This window comes from Polyodon spathula, chromosome 24 (assembly GCF_017654505.1).
Source record: "Polyodon spathula isolate WHYD16114869_AA chromosome 24, ASM1765450v1, whole genome shotgun sequence".
NCBI classification, from domain to species: domain Eukaryota; kingdom Metazoa; phylum Chordata; class Actinopteri; order Acipenseriformes; family Polyodontidae; genus Polyodon; species Polyodon spathula.
The window spans coordinates 14,042,651-14,064,226 of NC_054557.1; the positions used below are offsets into that span (position 1 = coordinate 14,042,651).

General features: G+C 42.8%; 1 protein-coding gene across 1 annotated transcript in view; it reads left to right on the forward strand.

Annotated features, from left to right (window-relative positions):
• LOC121299360 (immunoglobulin superfamily DCC subclass member 3-like) overlaps window positions 1–21,576 on the forward strand; it is a 61,405-nt gene that overhangs the window by 34,077 nt on the left and 5,752 nt on the right. Inside the window, exons 3-13 of the mRNA XM_041227076.1 lie at window positions 3,522–3,666; window positions 4,150–4,280; window positions 4,795–4,932; window positions 6,155–6,313; window positions 10,875–11,040; window positions 16,787–17,034; window positions 17,983–18,147; window positions 18,996–19,184; window positions 20,272–20,376; window positions 20,731–20,866; window positions 21,127–21,340. Of these exons, the coding sequence (XP_041083010.1) occupies window positions 3,522–3,666; window positions 4,150–4,280; window positions 4,795–4,932; window positions 6,155–6,313; window positions 10,875–11,040; window positions 16,787–17,034; window positions 17,983–18,147; window positions 18,996–19,184; window positions 20,272–20,376; window positions 20,731–20,866; window positions 21,127–21,340 (1,796 nt within the window). The remainder of the gene's footprint in view (window positions 1–3,521; window positions 3,667–4,149; window positions 4,281–4,794; window positions 4,933–6,154; window positions 6,314–10,874; window positions 11,041–16,786; window positions 17,035–17,982; window positions 18,148–18,995; window positions 19,185–20,271; window positions 20,377–20,730; window positions 20,867–21,126; window positions 21,341–21,576) is intronic.

Genomic DNA, 21,576 nt, shown 5'->3' on the forward strand with positions numbered 1-21,576 from the left:
CATTCTTATCGCTGTGTTACAAGTGCTGAAATGACACACATTTCTTTGATTAAAAATCGTTTCAAGAAACAAATTATTCTTGTGCTCAGTTCATCGAATATACAGCTCTGCATTCTGGTGAAAATCTTGTGTTGGCAATTATTGAACTGATCCCTTAATGTTCAGCATGTGTTTGAATGGCTCTTTTCTAATTAATGCTGCTCAGATGTATCTGTGGGCTTTGTTGTTTGCTGTGAATGGCTTCTTCTTCAGGGCTCAGCCTCGGACAGTGCAGAGCTGTCTTAAAGAAGCTCAGCTTTTGTTCCCCATGTGCTGCTTTTTACAACAGGAAGATGGCTAAAAGAACGACATGCTTTTTTCATCAAAGCTCTGCTCCATGCAATGCCTTTTATATTTGTTCATTAATTACCTGGGAAGCCTCATGATTTATAGAAGATTGTGCCGTTTACAAGCCACAGAAAACATTGCCAATACATCTTGCTTTAATTGCGAAGGCCAGTTATTGTGTTATTATTCGTTGCAGGGCCCCATGGACAAACGCTTTTCACGTCATTTCAGATGCTGTTTAGAGTGAATGTATTCCTGGCATGTTGTCAGTCATGCATTTTGTTGTTTGTTTTTTTTTCTTCTTTCGTCAATCACACTGAACTGTTTCTCTTGGTGCTTGAGAGCCTGTGATTAGCTGCTTTCCTTGTGTTTGCCAAAGTGAAAGTAAAAACTGGATTGTAGACCAAGTCCAAGTCCAAAGCCGCGATGTTCACTACCTAGATATCCAGCGTCTGGAGAGGATTGTGTGCGACTGAATGTTTGTTTTCAATGTATAACCCTATCATACACAGGGCTTCGTATACCAGTCATGTTTCACTCACTGGCAAAGCGCAGGAAGCCTTATAATGAGATCATTTTGTGAATGTGCTGTTTCGGTTTAATCATGGAAAATAGCTGGATCTGCATGAAAAGTAAATCTGTTTCCGTCCTGTTACTGCAAATTGTATTTCAGTGCAGCTATTCAAAGACCATTGAAGGGTGACACTTCATTCTGAAATAGCATCATATTTGCATTATTTATAGCTCTAACTTACATTATTCATGCTTCATATTAGAAGGACCGTTTCTCCCGGCGGGGCCTACAGTAAATGACAGATGATATACAATGAAAATCAAAACTGTGTGGCAAGACTGGAGCTTTTAATGTCTTTCTGAGAGATGTGCACCACTTCCCCTATTTTAATATCCAGCAGAGATGTATGATACAGTAGCAAATGACTGTAATGGCGGTGAAATGTAACTAAACTGCTGGTATGGTATAAGCCTTCTGTGTTGGTGATGACTTGTGGCTTCATATCCACACTTAAAATTGGAACCCATTTTTACTGGTTTCATACTGGTAAATAAATAAGCTTCACAGCTGCTACATTAATGCAGTCATGTAAACAGTTTATTTACTTTGAGTCCCCATCATTACTGCAAGTCTCCTGAAATTTTCCAAAGACATTTGCATGCGTTAATGGGATGTTCTAACCAGTCTGTGGTGTTGGGGATGAAGCGATGTGGAAAACGCGAGCAGGTTAACGCTCTCCATGTTTAATGTATGAATGTTAATAGCCCTCGCCCATCTGGGCTGGCCTGACTTTCGGGGAGGCTGAGTGATGGAGCCTCACCGGCAGAGAGCTGCTTCATGAACAGATGGACGCTGATTGCCTCTGACGCGTGGGAGATGAAGGGGATTGAGCGCGTTGCCGGAGCGCCCCCTCCTTTTAAATCAGAGGGAAGAGTAATGTGCTGAAGGTCCAGCATTAAGACTCCCTGGAGTTGCTCCTTTTTTTTTTTTTTTTAGTCTTCTAATTGTTCTTTGGGAAATTACTGAAAGCACTGGGGAATGTTACTTCTGCCTCTGAGCTGGCCACTTCACTTCAGCAATCTGATGGCTTGTTTTATAGCAGCTGGATTCCTGATGTTTTGTACTAATTGTTGGTGACAGCAAGGCTTGATCTTTGGTTCCGAGATTTGACTGCTTTTAATGACCTCACCAATTCAACAGGATTGTTTACCACAAATAGTACAGAATGATAACCCACATCCCCAGTATAAAAACTTTTTGAAGGTGTCCCAGGAATTACACAGGTTCATTTTAATACAGAACGCTTTCCTGATGATGCATCAATGGCCAGCGGTTTTATAATGTGCACAAGATTTCACTACTCTGAAATTGCCTGCACTTGCTTTGAAATCTGCCTAACCTTTGTCTGGGTACATTTGTTGCTGCAGTAATTTTGCTTTCTTCATGACCAGCACACCACTTATAGGAGTGCCTATCTGGTTCCATTGCACATGTGGTTGAGTGATTGCATACTTTCAAAGTGGGGTGTTCGCTTGAGCGGTCAGTTGGTAACTGTGAGGTTCTACAGTATGATGAATCTGTACAGTAGTCATGTTTGCAGGCTGATGACTAATGATTGTAGGTTAGTTGGTTAAAGTGGTTGAAGGTTAAGGGAAATGCTTGACCAGAACTATTTAACACAATTCCACACTATTTTACCAACATAGTCATGAGGTCTAGAGCGATTGTTCTGGCACAATGGGAGTGGCTGGACTGTGATAGGTTGGTGCTTCAGGGCATCTACTGCATTCTTTCTAGTGATTTCAGAGACAATTATTTTCTGTACGCTCTCCAATTAGGGGCATTTTAGATTTGAAATTGCTAAGTTAGCTCTGTTTCTGTGCTCATTCACTAAACAGCCCTAGCTATTTGAAGTAATTGGGGCCAGGTGACAGTTAATAGTAACAGGCTGATGAAAATCAGCAAACCAATAAATACAACAAAATGAAAGTGTCTTGTGTGTGTTTGAGAAAGAGAGAGCTGCAGCTGAAGAATTCTTCAGATAATAACATCTGGGCTTTTTTTTTTTTTTTATTGCTTTGAGCAGGAATGCAATAATTTGAAGTCATGTCAAGAATCCGGCAGGATTCCACTTCAGAATGGTTTTCATCTGTTCTTATCCGTTTGCAATAGATCCTTCCTTCCCCCACCCCCGTGATTCAGGCTGGAATGCAGCGTGAAGTTCATTGTAACCCCTCCTCCACACCGTCCGTACAAAATGTTTAATCGCCTGAGTAATTAACAGATAAGACCAGAGTAATTGGCATCAAGTTATTTTTAGTCGTGTGCATCAGGAAGAAGATGTCACAGAGCTGGGTGCAGTGCTGAGCTCCCATTTGGCTCCTACAGAAACATTTGTTCTCTTTCTTACAGCGAGCTGTATTTAATGAATATTATTAGTCAGTCTCGGATGCAATCTATTTGAAGAGACCGCAGTCCTTTTAATAAAGTATTTCCCAGGATCAAGGTTACCCTTCATATTCGGGTCACTCATAATTGAGATAGATAGATACATATATACATCTTTTTTATTAGTGTAAATTTCAGGCAAAGAAAGAAAACGATTTGATTATTAAAAACTAGAGTTGTTGTTCTCGTACATTCTGGTGCTTGTTAACCGGCCCTGTTCCCTCTCTTCCAGCGATGACTGATTTCCACGTCCACCCCCAGTCGGTGCAGGTTGAGGAGGGGGGAGTCAGCCGCTTCCAGTGCCACATTCACGGCCTGCCTGAGCCGCTCGTCAGCTGGGAGAAGAATGGGGTGCCGGTTGACACAGACAACGAGAGGTAACGCAGTAACGCATGTGTTTCCAATCCTTTAGAACTAGATCTGGAATGAGAGGAATGGCACTTTTAGGAAGTATCGCTCCGATTGTCCGTTTCTCTGTGAAGTAGCAGAATCTAGAGGCTTTCAAAATTAACCCTGTAATGCCCAATCATTTTTGAAAGGAGAAAAGCTTATTTTTATGGAACTAGATTTCTTGTGCAAAATACTTTTTTTTTTTTTTTCCTTGAACATAATGTACTACATATGAAAAATGATAGCTTTAAAAAATAATTATACATATGTGATACAGAAAATGGGCGTTACAGGGTTCAAATGAAATCTTAGGGGTAGCGTTTAACTTAACAGATAAACAAAAGATGTCCGGAAGTACATTCATTCATTTCAGCCAGGACCCCAACGCCCACTTAAAAAAGGCCACTCTAGTGTGACGTCACTGTGTTTTCATTCCCAGTGGAAATGACTCTCCGTTTCTCTGGTGTCAGGTACACACTCTTACCCACCGGCGTGCTGCAGATCACAGGAGTCCGTGCCGAGGACAGCGGGATCTTCCGCTGCGTTGCCGCCAACATCGCCAGCGTCAAGCGCAGCCTGGAGGCCAGGCTCACTGTATCAGGTCAGTGTATCCAGAGCACTCGGGGTTACAGCGGTGTGAAAAGAGAAACGGAGAAACAACCGTTCTGAGAATGCTTTTATTTAGCACTACTACTGTACAGTAGGGAGGGTCAGCCTGTTCAAAAACACATAGCGGACAGAAACATGAACAAAAAGGTAAACGCACATGCATTTACATGGATACATCTGGTGCATAACTACAACATTCAGTCTTAATGAAATAACACTATTTCAGATTTTTCACTGTAAAATTCTGTGTTATTTAAATAGGTGAGGTGTTCACCGGGTGTTATATGATATTTACAGCTTTGTGTTGAGGTCAGTTCTCTTGCCTGTTGTCTGCTTTCTTAGCAGAAACATTAATAGTAGCATAGTGTAATATTTTGGGCTAAACTTTTTATAATCTTATTTTTGTGTTAGTTTGACTGTGACATCCAGATGTACTGATATTTCAGTCAAATGCCATTTAGACTCTCTCATTTTGCATTACAGTACTTCCCATATTTTTATTTCAGGCTCTCAGTCAGCTGTTTACAAAGAACCCATGATTCTGGTTGGCCCCGAGAACCTCACACTGACAGTTCACCAGACCGCCATATTGGAATGCGTTGCTACGGGATACCCGCGACCCATCGTGTCCTGGAGCCGGCTGGGTAAGCTATCCCAGAGTTCCAGCCTCCCTATTGTTAAGATGATGGGACGCCTTCACGTTTCATTCATGGATTTAAAACCGGCTCTTCAGGGAAAGCCTGCTGAAATGCAGCACTCTATTGAGATACAGTAAGATGCAGGGTTCCAATGCAATCAATACAATCCCAGCAATCTAACAGGGGATGTTTCTGGTGTGTGAGAGCAGAAGGAGATGCATTCTTTTCAAAGCTTGTCATAAGCAGCTAGGGTTGACAAAGGGGGGAATGGGGGGCTGTGACTGCACACAGACTGCTAAATGTTAAAACTACTAGCTGCTGACGTTAAGTTCATTTGCCTGCGACTTCGTTTCTTTCTCGTTTTTTGCAAACCTGCACTTGTGCTTCTTGAAACTCGCTTGGCTTGTTGTTCAGTTGATATGGGGCTGACAATATGCTGCCACTTCCATCCTCGATATGATTGCTTTGCTGTGGCAGCCGGCCATGTGCGATATATTTTAAAGGCAGGCCATTCTTTGCGCTGTGAGTCTTTTAACAGCTATCAGTTTGAGTAATGTGGATGACAGATGTCTGCTAAATGATGGTGCTTTCAGATCAGTCAAATATTCCAGGATCTTTAACATGCCAAACTGTCATCTCATACATTTGAAAAGAATATGATAGCAAGATGCATAGCAGCCTTGGATCAGCCCTCAGGAAGAAAACCAGGGGCTTACATTAGAGACCTTGACAAGCTGGTATGCAGGAGACCCGGAGAAGCCACATTAGAAGAGAGGGGATCTTATTCTGTAGAAACCATGGCAACAGAAATATTCTCACCCTCTTAGAAAGAGCAGCTGTGAATGCTGTCATAACACCAAATGACTGTCAGAAGTTGTGTTTGCAGACCGTTACATTGTGGCAACTGGATCTGTGTCGTTTGTCTGTCATGCAATTCTGCTAGGGCTGCTGTAGGATATGTGTAAGGATACATGACACAGTGTGAGATGGAAGTGAATCATCTCTTTCTGATCGATTTGATTTTGAAACTATAGAAAGATCAGACACCTGTTATTTCTCCTGGCAATTCATTAATCCACTGTTCTCTTGTGCAGTGTGAACACATTCCTACCTGGAAGGACCTTGTGCACAGGTTAGGGTTAATGTGGACCCATTTTAACATGGTCCTCCCTGTCCCCCAGTGCATGTCTCAGTTCAGCCCCTCTGATCACTCTTGTTTATCTTCTAGATGGCCGCCCGATTGGAGTGGAAGGCATCCAGGTGCTGGGCACAGGGAACCTGATGATCTCTGACCTCACAGTGCAGCACTCTGGGGTGTACGTGTGTGCGGCAAACAAACCCGGGACCCGTGTTCGAAGGACTGCTCAGGGTCGCCTTGTTGTGCAAGGTGAGAGAGCGTGGTGGTAAGAAGATGCACCGGGGTATTCGTTACGCATCTCAGTGAACAGGCAGAGTAACAGCTTTGAGAATCCAGCCATCGTTCTTTACTCACAAACAGAGTTCGTTTTTGCAGGTTTATGTAATTCCTCGGGTGAAGTTTGCCTGTGACCTTAACATTGACCTTATTTGGTGATCATATTGTGGTCATGTGTCTTTTTTTAGTTCCAGATGAGCGAGACCGAAGTTCTCATAAACGGAATAAGTTATTTATATATATATATTTATATACACACAATATGAATGAATTCCTGCTTGCTTTTTACAAGAATGTTTCAATGCAGCTGTTACAGGTTGACATACAGCATATTCCATACATTTAGTTTAGCCAGTAAAACAAAGCAGCACCTTTATAAACTGCTACCCCATTAAGTTCGGCAGTCATGTATTGTTTATTAGGAGTAAAATGTCATAACAGAATTGATGGGCTGTAATGAGCAGATGGTCCCCAGCCCGTTCCTGCTACACACTCCATTTACCTTGGATAGGTACCGAGCAGCAGTACGATCAAACCTTCACCTGACACCCCCCCCCCCGCGGATCACAAGGAACAGGCTTCAGAGCAGCCTCTACAACTGAATCTGAACAGTGAAGGAGTAGGACAGAATCAAACCAAATACTGCATTCAGTATTTATACTGCATTGTAAAAGCATATATCTGACTATTAACAAAGACATCATTCTGGCATTGGAAAGAAAGTGCTTTTTTTCATTTCCCTGACAATGATACAGTGTCATGGTTTGAAGGGGTAATATGCTAGCAGCAGCCTTTTTATCACAAAAGCGTACTGCCAAGAAAGCGCCTAGTTTAGTTGGCAGTTTAATAAAGAACCCAATTAATCTGTAACGGCACGCCAAGAAAGGTTTAACAGTAGCCTGTTACCAGGCAATTGTCAAATACAATTTAAAGTAATTTCCTATTGTAATGCTGAATAGACATATTTCTGTAGAAGCCTACAGGTAATGAAGACTTATGCAGTGGGGTTTTTTTTTGCCGATAATTATTAAGGTAATTGCTTTTGTGATTTCCAATTAAAGGAGTGATAACCAAGGCTTTTAAAATCCAACTTCTTGCCCCTTTGCTTAAGCACCATTTTGTTATTGTTCCCCCTATTATCACAGTGCTGATTATAAATATAAGTTAAATCTGTAGCTTCCTAGTTATTTCCTGTGCTGTAGGTCAGTCTCACTCATATGGTATGGGCTGAAGCCAGAACACAGCAGTGTCTCATTTTATTAGTGCTGTGAAGTGGCATATATCTGAATTCACTGCCCTGCCAGTCATCCCATTACAATGACTGAGCTCAGTAATAAAAGCAGAGATCCTGGAGAGCTGTGCGTCTTTCAAGACAGGTCCGCCTTCTCCTCCAGAACCAATAAAACAGCCGTAGAAACATGCATACACCATAGGAAGCCTTGTGAACATGAACGATCATTCACCAAATACGTATACATGCTTTCTCATTTGTGCACTTGTTTGTCAGCCGTGTAAGTGAATCCTCACAATGTACAGAATGTATTTATCACTGCGTGTACATTAGAAGACCCTATTAAATCATTCTGGGCAATGATTCTTTTGTAATGCAGTACTTGTCTCTAACATAAATTACATTCCTAGACGTCTAAACAATACAGTATTTGATTTTCCAGGAAGAGTGAACGGAAGGGGCATGCAACAAGGCTTATACAGGACTGTTAAATACAGCGATACTGAAGCATCTATTTAGGGTATGGTGTGGCATATTACATAGGTGGAGTTCATAGCCCTGCCATCGCTCATTTTCACCTTTTAAAATTATTACTGTGAAAACGTATGTGTGTTTTAAAAACCTGACCAAGGCTTGTATTTCTTTAAAAAAATAAAAAAATAAAAAAAAATAGATAATTTCAAATTGTAAGCATCCAGGTGATTTATAAGAGACTTGCACCTTTAGGATTTCGGATTTTCCTGCTTGTAATTTGCAGGGACTATTGAAAGCAGTGATGTTTATACAGTATGTTTTCCCAAGGAGACCCCACAGTAAAGCAGAGATGAGCCCCTTTTTTCATTTTAGTGGAGATCACTTCATCCCTTACACAGGGTTAAGCTGGGAGACTTGTGCTCCCAACCCAGGTAATTCAATCCAGCACTGCACACAACAGTCTGTGGCTGGGGTGGGATCTGGCGGTTTGCCGTTGCAGCACAGGCAGGTCCCATCTGTGCTGTGTGTGGCAACAACCAGTAACCAGCATCACAGAGCAGAGGGGAGGGAGGGAGGAAGCACGGAGAGGAGAGAGGAGAGAACCTGGCGCTTAGAATTGCATTGTTATCGACAAAACGAAAGTGGCGTTGATCCCGTAATCACAAACTAGGAGAGGCGTTGCTGCACTCTTTATTCTTGTCTTTAGTCTTCCCCTTACTCTTACGACATTGGAGCAGTTCTCAGGGTGTCTACTCAATTCATCCAAACTCCCCAGAGAGGCTGATCTTTCCTCGGAGCGTGAGGGAGGTAGGTAGTGTTACCCACAGAGGGAGGGACAAGGTGTAGGAAGAGAGAGGGGGCTAGGACGGAGAGGGGGAGATGGGAGGGGCCAGGTTGTTTTTGGTGGTGCCCACTGCTGCCTTGTTAAGGAGTGCTGCTGGCTCCATGCCAGGGTCACATCTGCACTGTGCAATGCAATGGGTTGATTACATCCGTGCCAGAAGGCTTGCTTGCCTACAGGTCGGGTCCCTCGCTGAAGGGAAGACCTTGTTAAGAAGGATGTTTAATAAGTTTCATTGGGGGGTATGGGGGACTGTGACTGCACACAGACTGCTAAATGCTAAAAATACTAGCTGCGTAACAGAATTAGTATGTTGATCACTAAAACTGATTTTATGACTCTGTAGAAACTGAAATTATGCTGTAAATTGCTGTAATAGTTCTGATAAGCTGTCCAGTCCAGTCCAGTGCACTGTCAATACATGGACACCAAAGAGAAACCTGACCCCAGCCAGCACCTCCTGCCTCACCCCATTAACAAGGGCAACCTTTTCCTGTGATTAGGTCCAAGCCACCCAGCACCTCATTACTTGGACATGTGTTATAGTGTGGGCACGTGGATTGCATTGGAGCTATTGCAAGCCATGATCATTGCCTGGTTTCCTAAGAATGTCTATTTATATACTAAGCAATTCAATAGTACTGAGGAGTTAACTTGTCAGTAAAATGTATAAAGACTGCTGGAAATCTTATGATCAAGGTAAAACACAGTCATTGTGTAGTATGAGAAAAGCATTACAAGCTTCAGAAGGACTGCAGATTCGCTGCAGTAAACTCATACAGGGAAATGTTCGTCTGATTGACATGTATCATATGATGAAGCATGCTGTTGTTTGTTTAGGGTTTAGATGACAGAAAGGAGACTCTTGGAGGGGGTTGTAACATCAAAGCCAGATTCAAGTGTAGTATTTTTTTTAATTGCCTGCAGCAGGTCCTGCTGCTGTATTGAGTGTCAGGGTGAATCCAAACCCTGTCCCATGGCTCACTAACTCCAAACTGTTACAGCGCTTTAAAAACAACTAAGTTCCAGGCAGAGGCTTGCTGTTTCTTTTACCTGCGACAGGGAATGGACAATGTGGCATGCTCTCTCTGCCACTGTCTTAAGATACACCCAACACCATTCTGCAGGTATTTCTAAATGCTAAAATCCTCAGTTCCTGTGAAATAACATTACCTGAACTGCTAGTTCTTGCTTTGTTTCTATTTAAACATGCACTTGAGTAGCAGGAAAATACAGATTACCCAAGAAAAGCACCCTGTAATGGAATTAGGCAGCACACGGTTAGCTTGATTTTCCTGACACGAAACCATCGACAAAGCGATCGGTATTACTGCCTACAGTACTGGTCAGATTTTAGGTGACACATTTCCTCCCAGTGCTTCCAGTCAGCAGTTAGTTGATTGCCCTGTTCATGACATCATTATTAATCCCAGGTGGCAGGCTCATGTACAGCTAAAAATATTGAGCGTATCGATAAGTTTAAGGGTCACTTTTTTTTTGTTTAATGTGAAATAATCAGCTGGGATTCCACAACATATTGCACTCTAAAGCCAGACTGACACGTTTCTGCATCACCCAGTGAGTCACGCAGCAGTCCGGCTCTGGGATGTGTCACATGATCCGTTTTCTGCATTTATTGTTGTAGTTGACGTTCGTCATGCAATCTAAAGAGTAGGGCTTAATTGAAAGATTCATGCTGAAAGATGAAAATATATTAAATACACAAATCATTATTGCAATAAACAGTAGATGGATATATTATTCATGCAGTTTTGTGCACAGCAGTGTGCCAACAATATCTTTGAAAGACCCGATTTGTTCTTCATAATACTGGATTGTATGTGACAGTGGGTTTGTCTGCGGGCAGTTTCTTTGCACAGGGATTCATAAGATACAGTATTTGTAATTTTAAAGTCACGACTGCTGAGTGAAGTTGCTCTGTGTAAATGCAATAATACGTCATTGAAGCATGTCTTTGTTGTCCTCAGCCCCTGCAGAGTTTGTACAGTCCCCGCAGTCCATCTCGCGGCCGCTGGGCACCACAGCAATCTTCACGTGTGTGGCACAGGGAGAGCCCACCCCCCAGCTCACCTGGCTGAAGAACGGGCAGATCCTGGAGACCAACGACAACGTCAAACTGAGGAACAACAACAGGTGAGTCAAACAGGACACAGAGGCCTCCCTCTCTGCATCACACACCTGATACACACACACACACACACAGAGCTCCCTACCCAACAAACACAGGCCCTCTCCTAACATTACAATCACCCAATACAGGTAGGTTACAATATTATTAGGGAGTGATGAAATCGAAGCTTGTAACTAGATCATTCTGCTGAGGGCATTCAGTTTGGGAAAGAGCAGGAGTATCTACATTCAGTTCTGCTGATCTGACTGTGGTGCTGTGTCCAAAGCCGAGCCTATTGGATTTCTCGTTTTTATGGCACTTAGCAAGCAGCTGAGATCCAGTACTTGATCGCTATTTCTCAATAGATTACGTTTGGTAGACGTGTTTAAAAGCCACACTGCTCGCCAGGTAAATGAAAGATGAAATAATTCTCGTAACAGAGTTAGATTTTGTTTTTAATACTGTGTGTTTTGTCATCAGTTCAGTTAGCCTTGTGTAGATGCAGTTGAGAGGTCATCCTCAGGACACAGTTCATTATCCAAGGCTGTTTCTGTAATAACCTGTGTAACAGAAGCCTCAGTGCCTGTGACCTGTTGATTTCCCTGCAGCATTTTGTTCAGCAATGTGATAATGCAGGTTGGTTTCTTGTTGCTGTGATATAGGAGTGAGACCCCAGTTGTGTGCCTAAAAGGTCAGGTTCACACCTGCCAGTGATGTATTTATGAAGCTGGTATAAACTAGGAGATATGCTTCACTCTCATACACTTCGCAATTAGTTTGCCTTTGTCTATTTGAACACTGGATCTTACTTTCCTGGAACAGTGTGTGCTCCCTCTGCTGGCAGGGCTAATCTTTGCAGTTTCCAGTGGTTACCACAGTAAACGCATAGCGAAATATAATTCTGCAACGTGAAAGCATTGTTAAGACCAAAGAGATATTGTAAAGCATGTTAAAAATCCAGGCACACCCTGGTAACCTATTGGAAAACTGCAAAATGACTGTGCAGGTTTACTATGGTTAAACTTGTATAAGGGTGTTAAATAGTTAGCTTCGAAATATTTGACAAATGAAATAATCCCAGAGAGGCAAGAAAGTTAACCAGAAAACAGAACAAAAAGCAAACAGAAGTTCAACCTTTAATTGGGTCTTGTTCATTTTACTGACTGGGGTAAAATGAATTGAGAATAGGGCTCAAGTCTCATTCAAAGGGATCTTTTCAGTAACTTGCTGTATTTCTTTCATTCCCTGTTGTTGCCATGTTCTGTGCTGCTCAATAGGGGTTTTATTCGCTGCAACCTTGCTTGTTTATTGAATGTTATATTTCTGCTACACTGGCAGCTTTGGCCTGATGAGAATGAAAGGCTTGAAAGCAGAGATATCATGGGCAACACTTGAAACACTCAGCCATTGTGCAAGGTTTACTATTTGTAAAAAACCTGTTGTTAATGTCATTACATAACCCTTTGCTGAGCAGGAGAAAGCTTCCCTTTCTGTGATATCATTCAGGCCAGTATGCTCATTGTGCTGTTGAATTCTTGAAGAGGATTGAAACCCACCCCCCCACCCCCCTTCCCCCCCCCCCCCCCCCCCCCCCCCCCCCCCCCCCCCCCAATGCTGGGGCTTGGTCATTGTCCTTGACCTCTAACCCTGGTGAAATCAGTCATCTTGATCGTGGGGAGACAGCTTGTGAATGTGTTCCTCTTCATAGACCCAGGCCCCCCTTGTCTTCTTCCAATCGGCTTGGTGTGAATATGAAATCACTCTGGCTGCCTTTTATTAGGGGCTGTTAGTGCATTCTACTGAAAAGCTAGTGATTGGCAGCTTCACAAACATCGCTGCCACCTAACAAAGCAGCCCTCGCCTCTCCTATCTCTGAAGTGCTTTTGAACTGATGAGTAAATGACGGTATCAATCTGCTGTCTGTACAAAGAAACCCCCAAGAGCAGATGGCCTAATCATGCATGGTTTAAAGACTGCAAAGAGCTTTTTGTGTGTTTTGTGTGTGCTTGTGTGCTGCCTGAGTTTTTATTTCTCATTTAAGTTTTATCTTTAACCACAATATGACAATACAGGGATGGAAATAAGAGTCCTATTGCATAGCAGTTTCACCCATTCCAGGTTTTACTACGATCAAACTGCTATACAATAGTAGTGTATTTCCATCCCTGATACCAAACAAAAAATTCCTGTGAGATATATGTATGTGTGTGTGTGTCTATATATAAATGTTGGAATCCAATTTTATTCCAGTTGAGATGCACGGATAACAATTTCCTCTTTTGTCACCCAAGTGGTGGAATGACAGAATTGGAATTTGTCTCGGAGACAAATGAGTGTGAGAGGGTGGCTGTTTACCACCTCGCTTCACCCTCAGAGAGAAAGCAGAGGCATAACACAAAAGGGGTCCAAAAACCCAGAAGGGCAAGTTAGCCACAGAGACACGACTTGAACTAGGGGATGTTGCCTGTGGACGTGGAATCTTGCAAGCCATTAATCAAGCAGCTTCCAATGTTTCATTTGGATTTCTGCTACGATATTGCTGGCAAGTTTGTAAAATATGTGGTGCCTGTGAAATATCACAGGGTACACAGAGACCAGGTCCGCCTCAAAGTACTCCCCAGGGGCCTGTTGGTCTACGGGCTGTGGCGTCTGGTCAAGTAGTTCAGAGAGCAAAACTTAATTCATTCGACACATAAAGCTTTTATCTGCATAGCGGGAGGGAGGGCTGCTGCTCCAAGCACCTCTGTGTCAAAGTTCATTTTCACATTTTTTGCTTGTGGCACAGGGCTTGTACAGAATTCCAGCAGCAGAGTGAGCTGTCACTGCATTCCAAAGGTGGGTGCCTGTTGTAACCAATTTGCCTTTTCTGTAAGGACTGCAGAATGTTAAACACATGTCGTACTGTCTTTGGTAATACTCGCTTTGACTTTTATTGTGTCCTTACTGGCATTGTCTACATAGTAATACGTAAAAAGACAAAATGCGATTGTAGTAAAAGGCAGTGGGGTACAGACTTGACAGATCTCAGATAGGTAAACAGAATTGAGGAGTTTCTTCTGCACGTGTGTGCGTTCATTTGTCAGGTTTTATTTGCACTACTACATGCAAACTGAGCAAAAGAAGACTTTAATTGAGCCTTTATTAGTTTTGTGTATCAACATTGTAGGAGCAAGACTGTTTATGGATGTAACTGTGATGTGTAATTGATCCCTACTGTATTGTGCATTTCCCAGCTAAAAATAGGCTTCCATTTCGTAGATCTCTCTGCTGTTTTCAGTCCCGGTGTGGGTTAGACAATAGTGTGGCTTCACATATAATTGGAACTTGTCATAGAAATCACAGCAGATTCAATGAGATTGACTCTTGATCTGCCAGAGGTGTAAATGGAGCCTCATAACTCCAGTTCCCACGTTTCCAAGCAGCGTGTACCCTGACAAGCTGACAGCATGAGCCTACCAGGATCTGTGCGTTCAACTTCATAACAAGAAATTATCCTGCTGGATATAAGAGAACAGCTTGTTACACATGTACTTCACAAACACCAACCTTTACAAGAAATAAAAGAACTCTACTATAAGCTTTTACACATTTCAGCTGTCTGTTACATTAGTGCCAGGGTTTACTATATATAAACCAACAAAAGAGTAGGTCATGTAACAACAAACCTATACAATAAACCCTTGCAGAAATAACCTATAGAAAGTCCTATAGTAAATTGGTCAAGTCCTATAGAATATCCTATAGGATTTTTTAAAACCTTTTTAGTCCTATAGAGTGTCCTATAGTACTACTGTAGGGATACCCTTTTGAGTTCTATAGGAGGATATTTTTTTAAAAGAATCCTTTTAGAATTTCTCTAAACCTTTTTAGTTCCATAATGCCCTATACTACTACTATAGGATCCTGTAGGACATTTCTGTAAGGGAATAGATGATTAGACTTTTTAACATGTTTGCAATAAATACCAGACATGCAAGTCTGGATGCCTCAGGCCCATGTCCCAATTGCTTTGAGCTCTAATCCACTTCCAGACAGATCAATATTTTACAACACTTACATTTAACTTGCATTGACCAGTCTGGATCTTGTATTTAAACTTGAAAGAGCAGACTGTAGTCTATCTCTGTTTGTGCTAATGAAAATGGACATTAAGTCAGCTTATTTTAAATAACAAGCATGCCATGTAAAAATAAATAAATAAATTAAAAAAATTCTGAATTCAGTTCAGGCTAAATTTAAATGTTGTGCCAGTATTTACCAGTATCATCCCTAAATCTAGAATGCTCATGTTCCAACATCTTCAATTATTAAATGAGTTCTGGTTCATATACAGTACTTCTAAGCATAGATGCTTGTTACAGAAGGTCACACAGGCAAGGGAAATGTAAAAGGTGAAGAAATGATAAGAAAATGAGAAGGGGTGGATTGGAGGCATTTCTAGATTTGGCGATTCCTTAACCGGTACGTGCCACTGTCCTCATTTGAGGACTGGCTACATTGTCATGTTTTGGAGCATTTTCTAACTGGCATTTACCTGATATTTTAATTTTCTCTAACTATATTTAACTAATTTTGTTATCTATAAAATTTGAGTCTAAATTGCTTTTATAAAGCCTCAATATAAAATAAGAAACTGAAGCCTAAAAATGATCCATTTCTTGGTGTTTTCCTCCCCACAGTGATCATAAAGCTCCGTTTTCTATGTGTTGAGCTTCATAGCCGGAGTAAAATTTCAATGGTCTGATTACTTAAATACAGCTTGTGTTCTTAATGGTACTTAATGGGTTAAGTGGGAAGTATACTCTGGTGTTTTGGTAAATCTGTTGTAGGTGGTGCTATAACACTGTATAATTTGTCAGCCAAATGCAAGTTTGTTAAATTCACTGTTCCGTTTTCTGCTGGTCCCCAAAGTAAGAACTTTTGTTCCCAAATAAAGAGAGTGTTCAGTAAAGAGGATGGTGCCCTCCGAGGCGCGCCATGCATGTCGCCCTGCTGAAGATGCCTCAGACCTTTTGTTCCTTTTCTTCCTGCTTCTTCACAGGGTTTGAATAGAGGTGACTGCAACAACTGAGGCTGGTGTGAAAATGAAAAAGAATATTTAACTTTATTGCATTTTTTTGTTCACACATTTTTTTATTTACCGGTACATAATTTGCCAAATCAAAAAATACAATAATTTATGATTTTTTTTTTTTTTTTTTTTTTTTGCTTCATGTATACCCCCTGCAAAAATAAATACTTTTGCAAAATTGTAAATAATAATAAAAAAGAAAAAGATGATGATGATAATGGAATTTAATGATCAGAAGCCAGAATTCAAATGAGCTGCTGGCCAATTTACATATCCTGCCCCTAAATGATTAGTTAAACTGTTTAATGGTTTATTTTATAGCCCAAGGAGTGTGGAAGCAAAGATGCTAATGATATATTCAGACTTAATAATCTAATCCCCTAGAACTGGCTGTCTGTAAAGCTGGGAGGCTGTAATGTGACGAAGTCGTGTTTTTGAAATGCATGGTGGCCGCTCTTACTGAGAACCCTCAGTTGCTGTTTGTACAGAAGGGTGATTAAGTTCTGTAACTCGATGCAAGCAGGTCAGTGCCAAGTGGAAACAGTCGCAGTGTTCACCAGTGATCATGCCTTTCAACTGCTCCCAGAAGGGACTGAAGCATTTACTGTATATCATTCACAATCCAATATTGTAAAACATCTTTTTTTTTTTTTACGTGGTGTAATATGTGTCTCATGCATTTCCCATCTGTTTGGCAGCACCCTTACTATCTATGGGATTAGCCTGGAGGATGAGGCTATTTACCAGTGCATTGCGGAGAACAGCGCAGGCTCCACCCAGGCCAGCGCCCGGCTCACTGTGCTCTGGGTGGACGGGTTACCCAGTCCCCCTCGAGACGTGAAGGCTGTGACGGCCTCCTCCACTGCCATCCAGGTGTTGTGGAGCCAGCCCCTGCAGAACACACAGGAGATAATCGGCTATGTGCTGCACATCCGCAAAACCATAGGTAAGTACCTCCAGCCGTACAGAGCGGACGCTGGGGAAGAAGTGTCCTGATGCAGTCAGTAAAGTGAGTCATCGCTGACCTTTTTCAAAGGGTCCTTGTACCGCACTTGAGCCCTCTAACAGCAGACCGCCTTCATTCCATGGAAGGCTTAGTTCAAAGTGTGGGCTACACCAGTTGTGCTGAAAAAGTATGTCGCCACACCATGTGCACTGCTTGAGATCAGTTTAATGTTACTCTCAGCAGGGGGTGCGTTCACCTTGGGTCACAGGTTTGAAGACTGTGGGGTGGACCCTGGACTCTCTCTGTCTGTCAACACCTGTGGGGGACCACCCTTTCCTTAACTGCAGGCAGTAATGAACACAGTGTCTGCTGAACACAAGACCACCAGTACTGATATCAGAGCCGTGCCTTTCCATTGCCCTTTTCCCAAGCATTGGTTTAGATTTAATTCTTCATTGGTTAAAAAAAATGAAGGGTTAGGGTTAGGGTTTTTGTTTACAGTTAAGAAGCAGTAACAGAGACCCAGTATAAAAAGCTTATGCCTTGTATGATTTTAATCACTTGCACATTAGAGCCTGAAATTAAACAGGGTTTTTAATTTCAATTTGAAGGAATTCAATTATCTCTTTTTGTTTTTATTATCATTGTTTTTTATAACCAGCAGAAGTCCACGACTGTCAAACCGTAGGCGTGTTATTTTGACTGCTACAAGGCACTGCGCTCGTGCTAGCAGGCTGCTAACTAATGCCTCCAGAGTCTGAGAGAGAGAGGAAATACTTTAATTATTAGCCTTAGACATAAACTGGGCTATCACAGGGCAGAGGATAGAGCTGGAGTTTATTCAGGTTGGTTTGGGTTCAGGTTGAGCAGTGTCTACTGTAGCTGTCATCCAGTTTTAATTGAAGGGGTGTGTATGTGTGCATACAGCGTATCCTTTTATTTCTTCAGATCCCATTGAAATGGAGTACCAGGAAGCTGTTAGTAAAAGTACTTTCCAACAGTTGGTGTCTGACCTGGAGCCTTCCACCAGCTACGCGTTCTACGTGAAGGCCTACACCTCCCGCGGAGCCAGCAAGCCCTCAGAGACGGCCACAGAGAAGACGCTGGGGGAAGGTGGGTAGAAATCCTGTCCCACTAAAGGAAAAAAGACTCTGACCCGCCACTTTCTGGGGAGTTCAGCCACACACGCACTATAAACCGTGAGCTGCAGGTGTAAATTGTCTTGACAGAGGGAGTGTACGTATCTGACACCACTCCAGTCAGGTCAGGCTACGCCTTGTTAATCCCTCCTCCACCCACTCTACATTTTTAGAGTTCATTAAAACGATCCCAGCAGCCTTTGCCGGAGAGCACAGATTGATGCGCTGGAGCGGATTACAGGAAAATTAATTACATTACGTCATTCTGCAGATCATTTGCTTTAAAAAAAAAAAAAAAAAAGTAATATACATGGATTTTACACTTGATTGAAGATGGAGAATGATAGAATTACATTGAGAAGCTTAAGGAATTGCCAACATTTCATTAGCAAGCAGCTCATGCCGTGTTTACAGAAGTCAAGGCATTATTGGGGAATGTGATCATTTAGACATCAGAATGGTGAATGACATTGATATGTCGGAACTATCCAAAATCATTATGGTGTTGCACTTCCCTCTGTGCTTTTAAATCTATTTCATTATGGCTTTGTTTAATTTTGCTAGATATTGTAATTATTTAGCTGTTAAGCACAGGAATTATGTGATTTTAAAGGCAATTACATTAGAATTGCTTGTATTATATCAATTCTACTACATTCTGTCTTACGCACACAGTTGTGGCTAGTTTTTGATTACTGATTTTGATCTTGGGCTGTATTTGTCAATTCAGTATTGTACTACAGCCCAAACTAGCATGTTAGCAGTAATAAAATAAAGGCTTTGAAAACCTAGGCAGTGAAATTGATCTCTTTTTTGTTTCAGTTCCAGCCACCCCATCACTCTTTATTAAGGTTTTAAACAGCACATCAATCCAGGCCACATGGGAGCCCTCTATTAAGCTGGGCATGCACAGGGGCTTTAAGCTGTATTACCGCAAGGTCCACGTCTCGCACTTCACTGGCCCACTGCAGCTGCCCAGCAACATCACGTCCTTCAACATCACCCAGCTCGGTAAGCACTGGGGCTCTCGCACCCCTCAACATCACCCAGCTCGGTAAGCACTGAGGCTCTCGCACCCCTCAACATCACCCAGCTCGGTAAGCACTGGGGCTCTCGCACCCCTCAACATCACCCAGCTCGGTAAGCACTGGCTCTCGGCTCGGTAAGCACTGGGGCGCTCGCACCCCTCAACATCACCCAGCTCGGTAAGCAGCACTAAGCACTGAGGCTCTCGCACCCCTCAACATCACCCAGCTCGTAAGCACTGAGCACCCCTCAACATCACCCAGCTGTAAGCACTGAGGCTCTCGCACCCCTCAACATCACCCAGCTCGGTAAGCACTGGGGCGCTCGCACCCCTCAACATCACCCAGCTCGGTAAGCACTGGGGCGCTCGCACCCCTCAACATCACCCAGCTCGGTAAGCACTGGGGCGCTCGCACCCCTCAACATCACTCGGTAAGCACTGGGGCGCTCGCACCCCTCAACATCACCCAGCTCGGTAAGCACTGGGGCGCTCGCACCCCTCAACATCACCCAGCTCGGTAAGCACTGAGGCGCTCGCACCCCTCAACATCACCCAGCTCGGTAAGCACTGAGGCGCTCGCACCCCTCAACATCACCCAGTTTGAGCAAAAGAACGCTGCACCCAAATAATTTAAAAGATAAATATGACAAAAAAATCTGTAACAAAAAACATTGCCCGATTTATTTGATTGTATATACCTCAAGGTCTGGAGCCCTCCTGGTTCCCATACATTTTGAATGATCAATTTAAAACTTGGAGGACGGTGTACATTTTGTTTATGCTAGCTTGCAGATATCTCATAACTGTTGTACAGCATCGTACCACATGGCACACTGTCAAACATGAAATGTTTGTTGGCAAGAAATATGTACTACTTATAGCTTTTGTACAAAATCTACAGAAATATGTACAGTTTACAGGAGTCACAGTAAATATGTCCATAGCGAGTCCTCTGCAAAATGAAGTTGCCGCAGATATTTGGTGTTTCACAGTATGTACAGTGTATGCTTTGTGCAGTACAGTTCCAGTGATGTTACTTGTAATACTGAGCTCAGTGTTTTTCACCCTCAGACCCCTCTGTGGTGTATGAAGTAAAGCTCCTTGCTTTCAACCAGCATGGAGAAGGGAACTCCAGCGTGCGCTTCGTATCCCTGCGAGACACCGTCGAGCGCTCAGGTGAGACAGAGTCCAATCGATCCTCCAAACGCACTCCCTGAGGGGGACACTTTCATGTGTACAAGTCAGTCAGAAAACCACGACCTCAAAGTTATACAGAGCAATGTATATTTTAGTTTATATGCTGTGTAGTGTATCTTTTGTAGTTTCATTAAGTGTTGGCCTATAGTAAATACTCTGCCTCCCTTTCCAGTACCTAATCCACCTCTTGAGATTAGCTTCATATCTGCCTCATGCAAAATGAAGCTGCCACATTGCTCCCATTGTGGTTTCCAGTTGAGAGGGGGTCGTGGTTTTGTGGGAAACGATTTAAACTCAGTGTAATGTTTTTTTTTGTTTGTTTTTTTCTCTCAGTGCTGAATACCCCCTGCAACTGTGTAAAGGATGAACAAAACAAAACTTCAACCACAGGCATCATCATTGGGATTCACATCGGAGTCACCTGCATCATCTTCTGTGTCTTGTTCCTCATGTTCGGATATCGTGGAAGGTAGGAAGACTTTTAAACCGGGGGCAGAGCAATACCCATGTCTAACGTTTAATTGGATACATGCACCCTATGGTTTCATCGCAAACTTAGGCAGTATTGAATATGCAACACAGGGATAACAGAGTCAACAAACTGTCGGGAGAACATTGAAAATAGAAGAATGCAGTCATCGTTCTTGTGTTTTTGTACCTCATTCAGTTAATGGGTTTTAACGAATCCTGCCTGTTCTCTGATCAGTTCCTCTTGCCCTTGTTTTGCAGGTTGCTCATGTGTAAGAACGCACAGGATCACTTGGCCACGCCTCAGGTCACCCGCAATCAGACCAGGAGCTCAGCAGGGCTGGTGATGAACAGAGTGTCGCGGAGGGACCTCGATGAGACTGGGAACACTGGGAAACAGCCTGCCGATACCAACGAGCTGGAGAGGCTGTTCCCAGGGACCCCACTCCGAGAACAGCCTGACAAAGGGAACGAGGTGAGCAAGTGGGGGGATGAGGGGGGGGGGGGGGGGGGGGGGGTACCGTGAATTTTGTTGTGGTCTGTTTTTTCCCGGCAATAAAAGTAACAATAGGGTGTAGGGCCAGGATGCTGTAAGATCTGCAGTGTGATTAAACTGTTCTGCAGAATGTAACGTTGATGCACGACCTGGTTAAACATTAGTGCAAGTCTTGGTTATACGAAAGCCCTTTATATCATTTTGCAGAGTTTCTA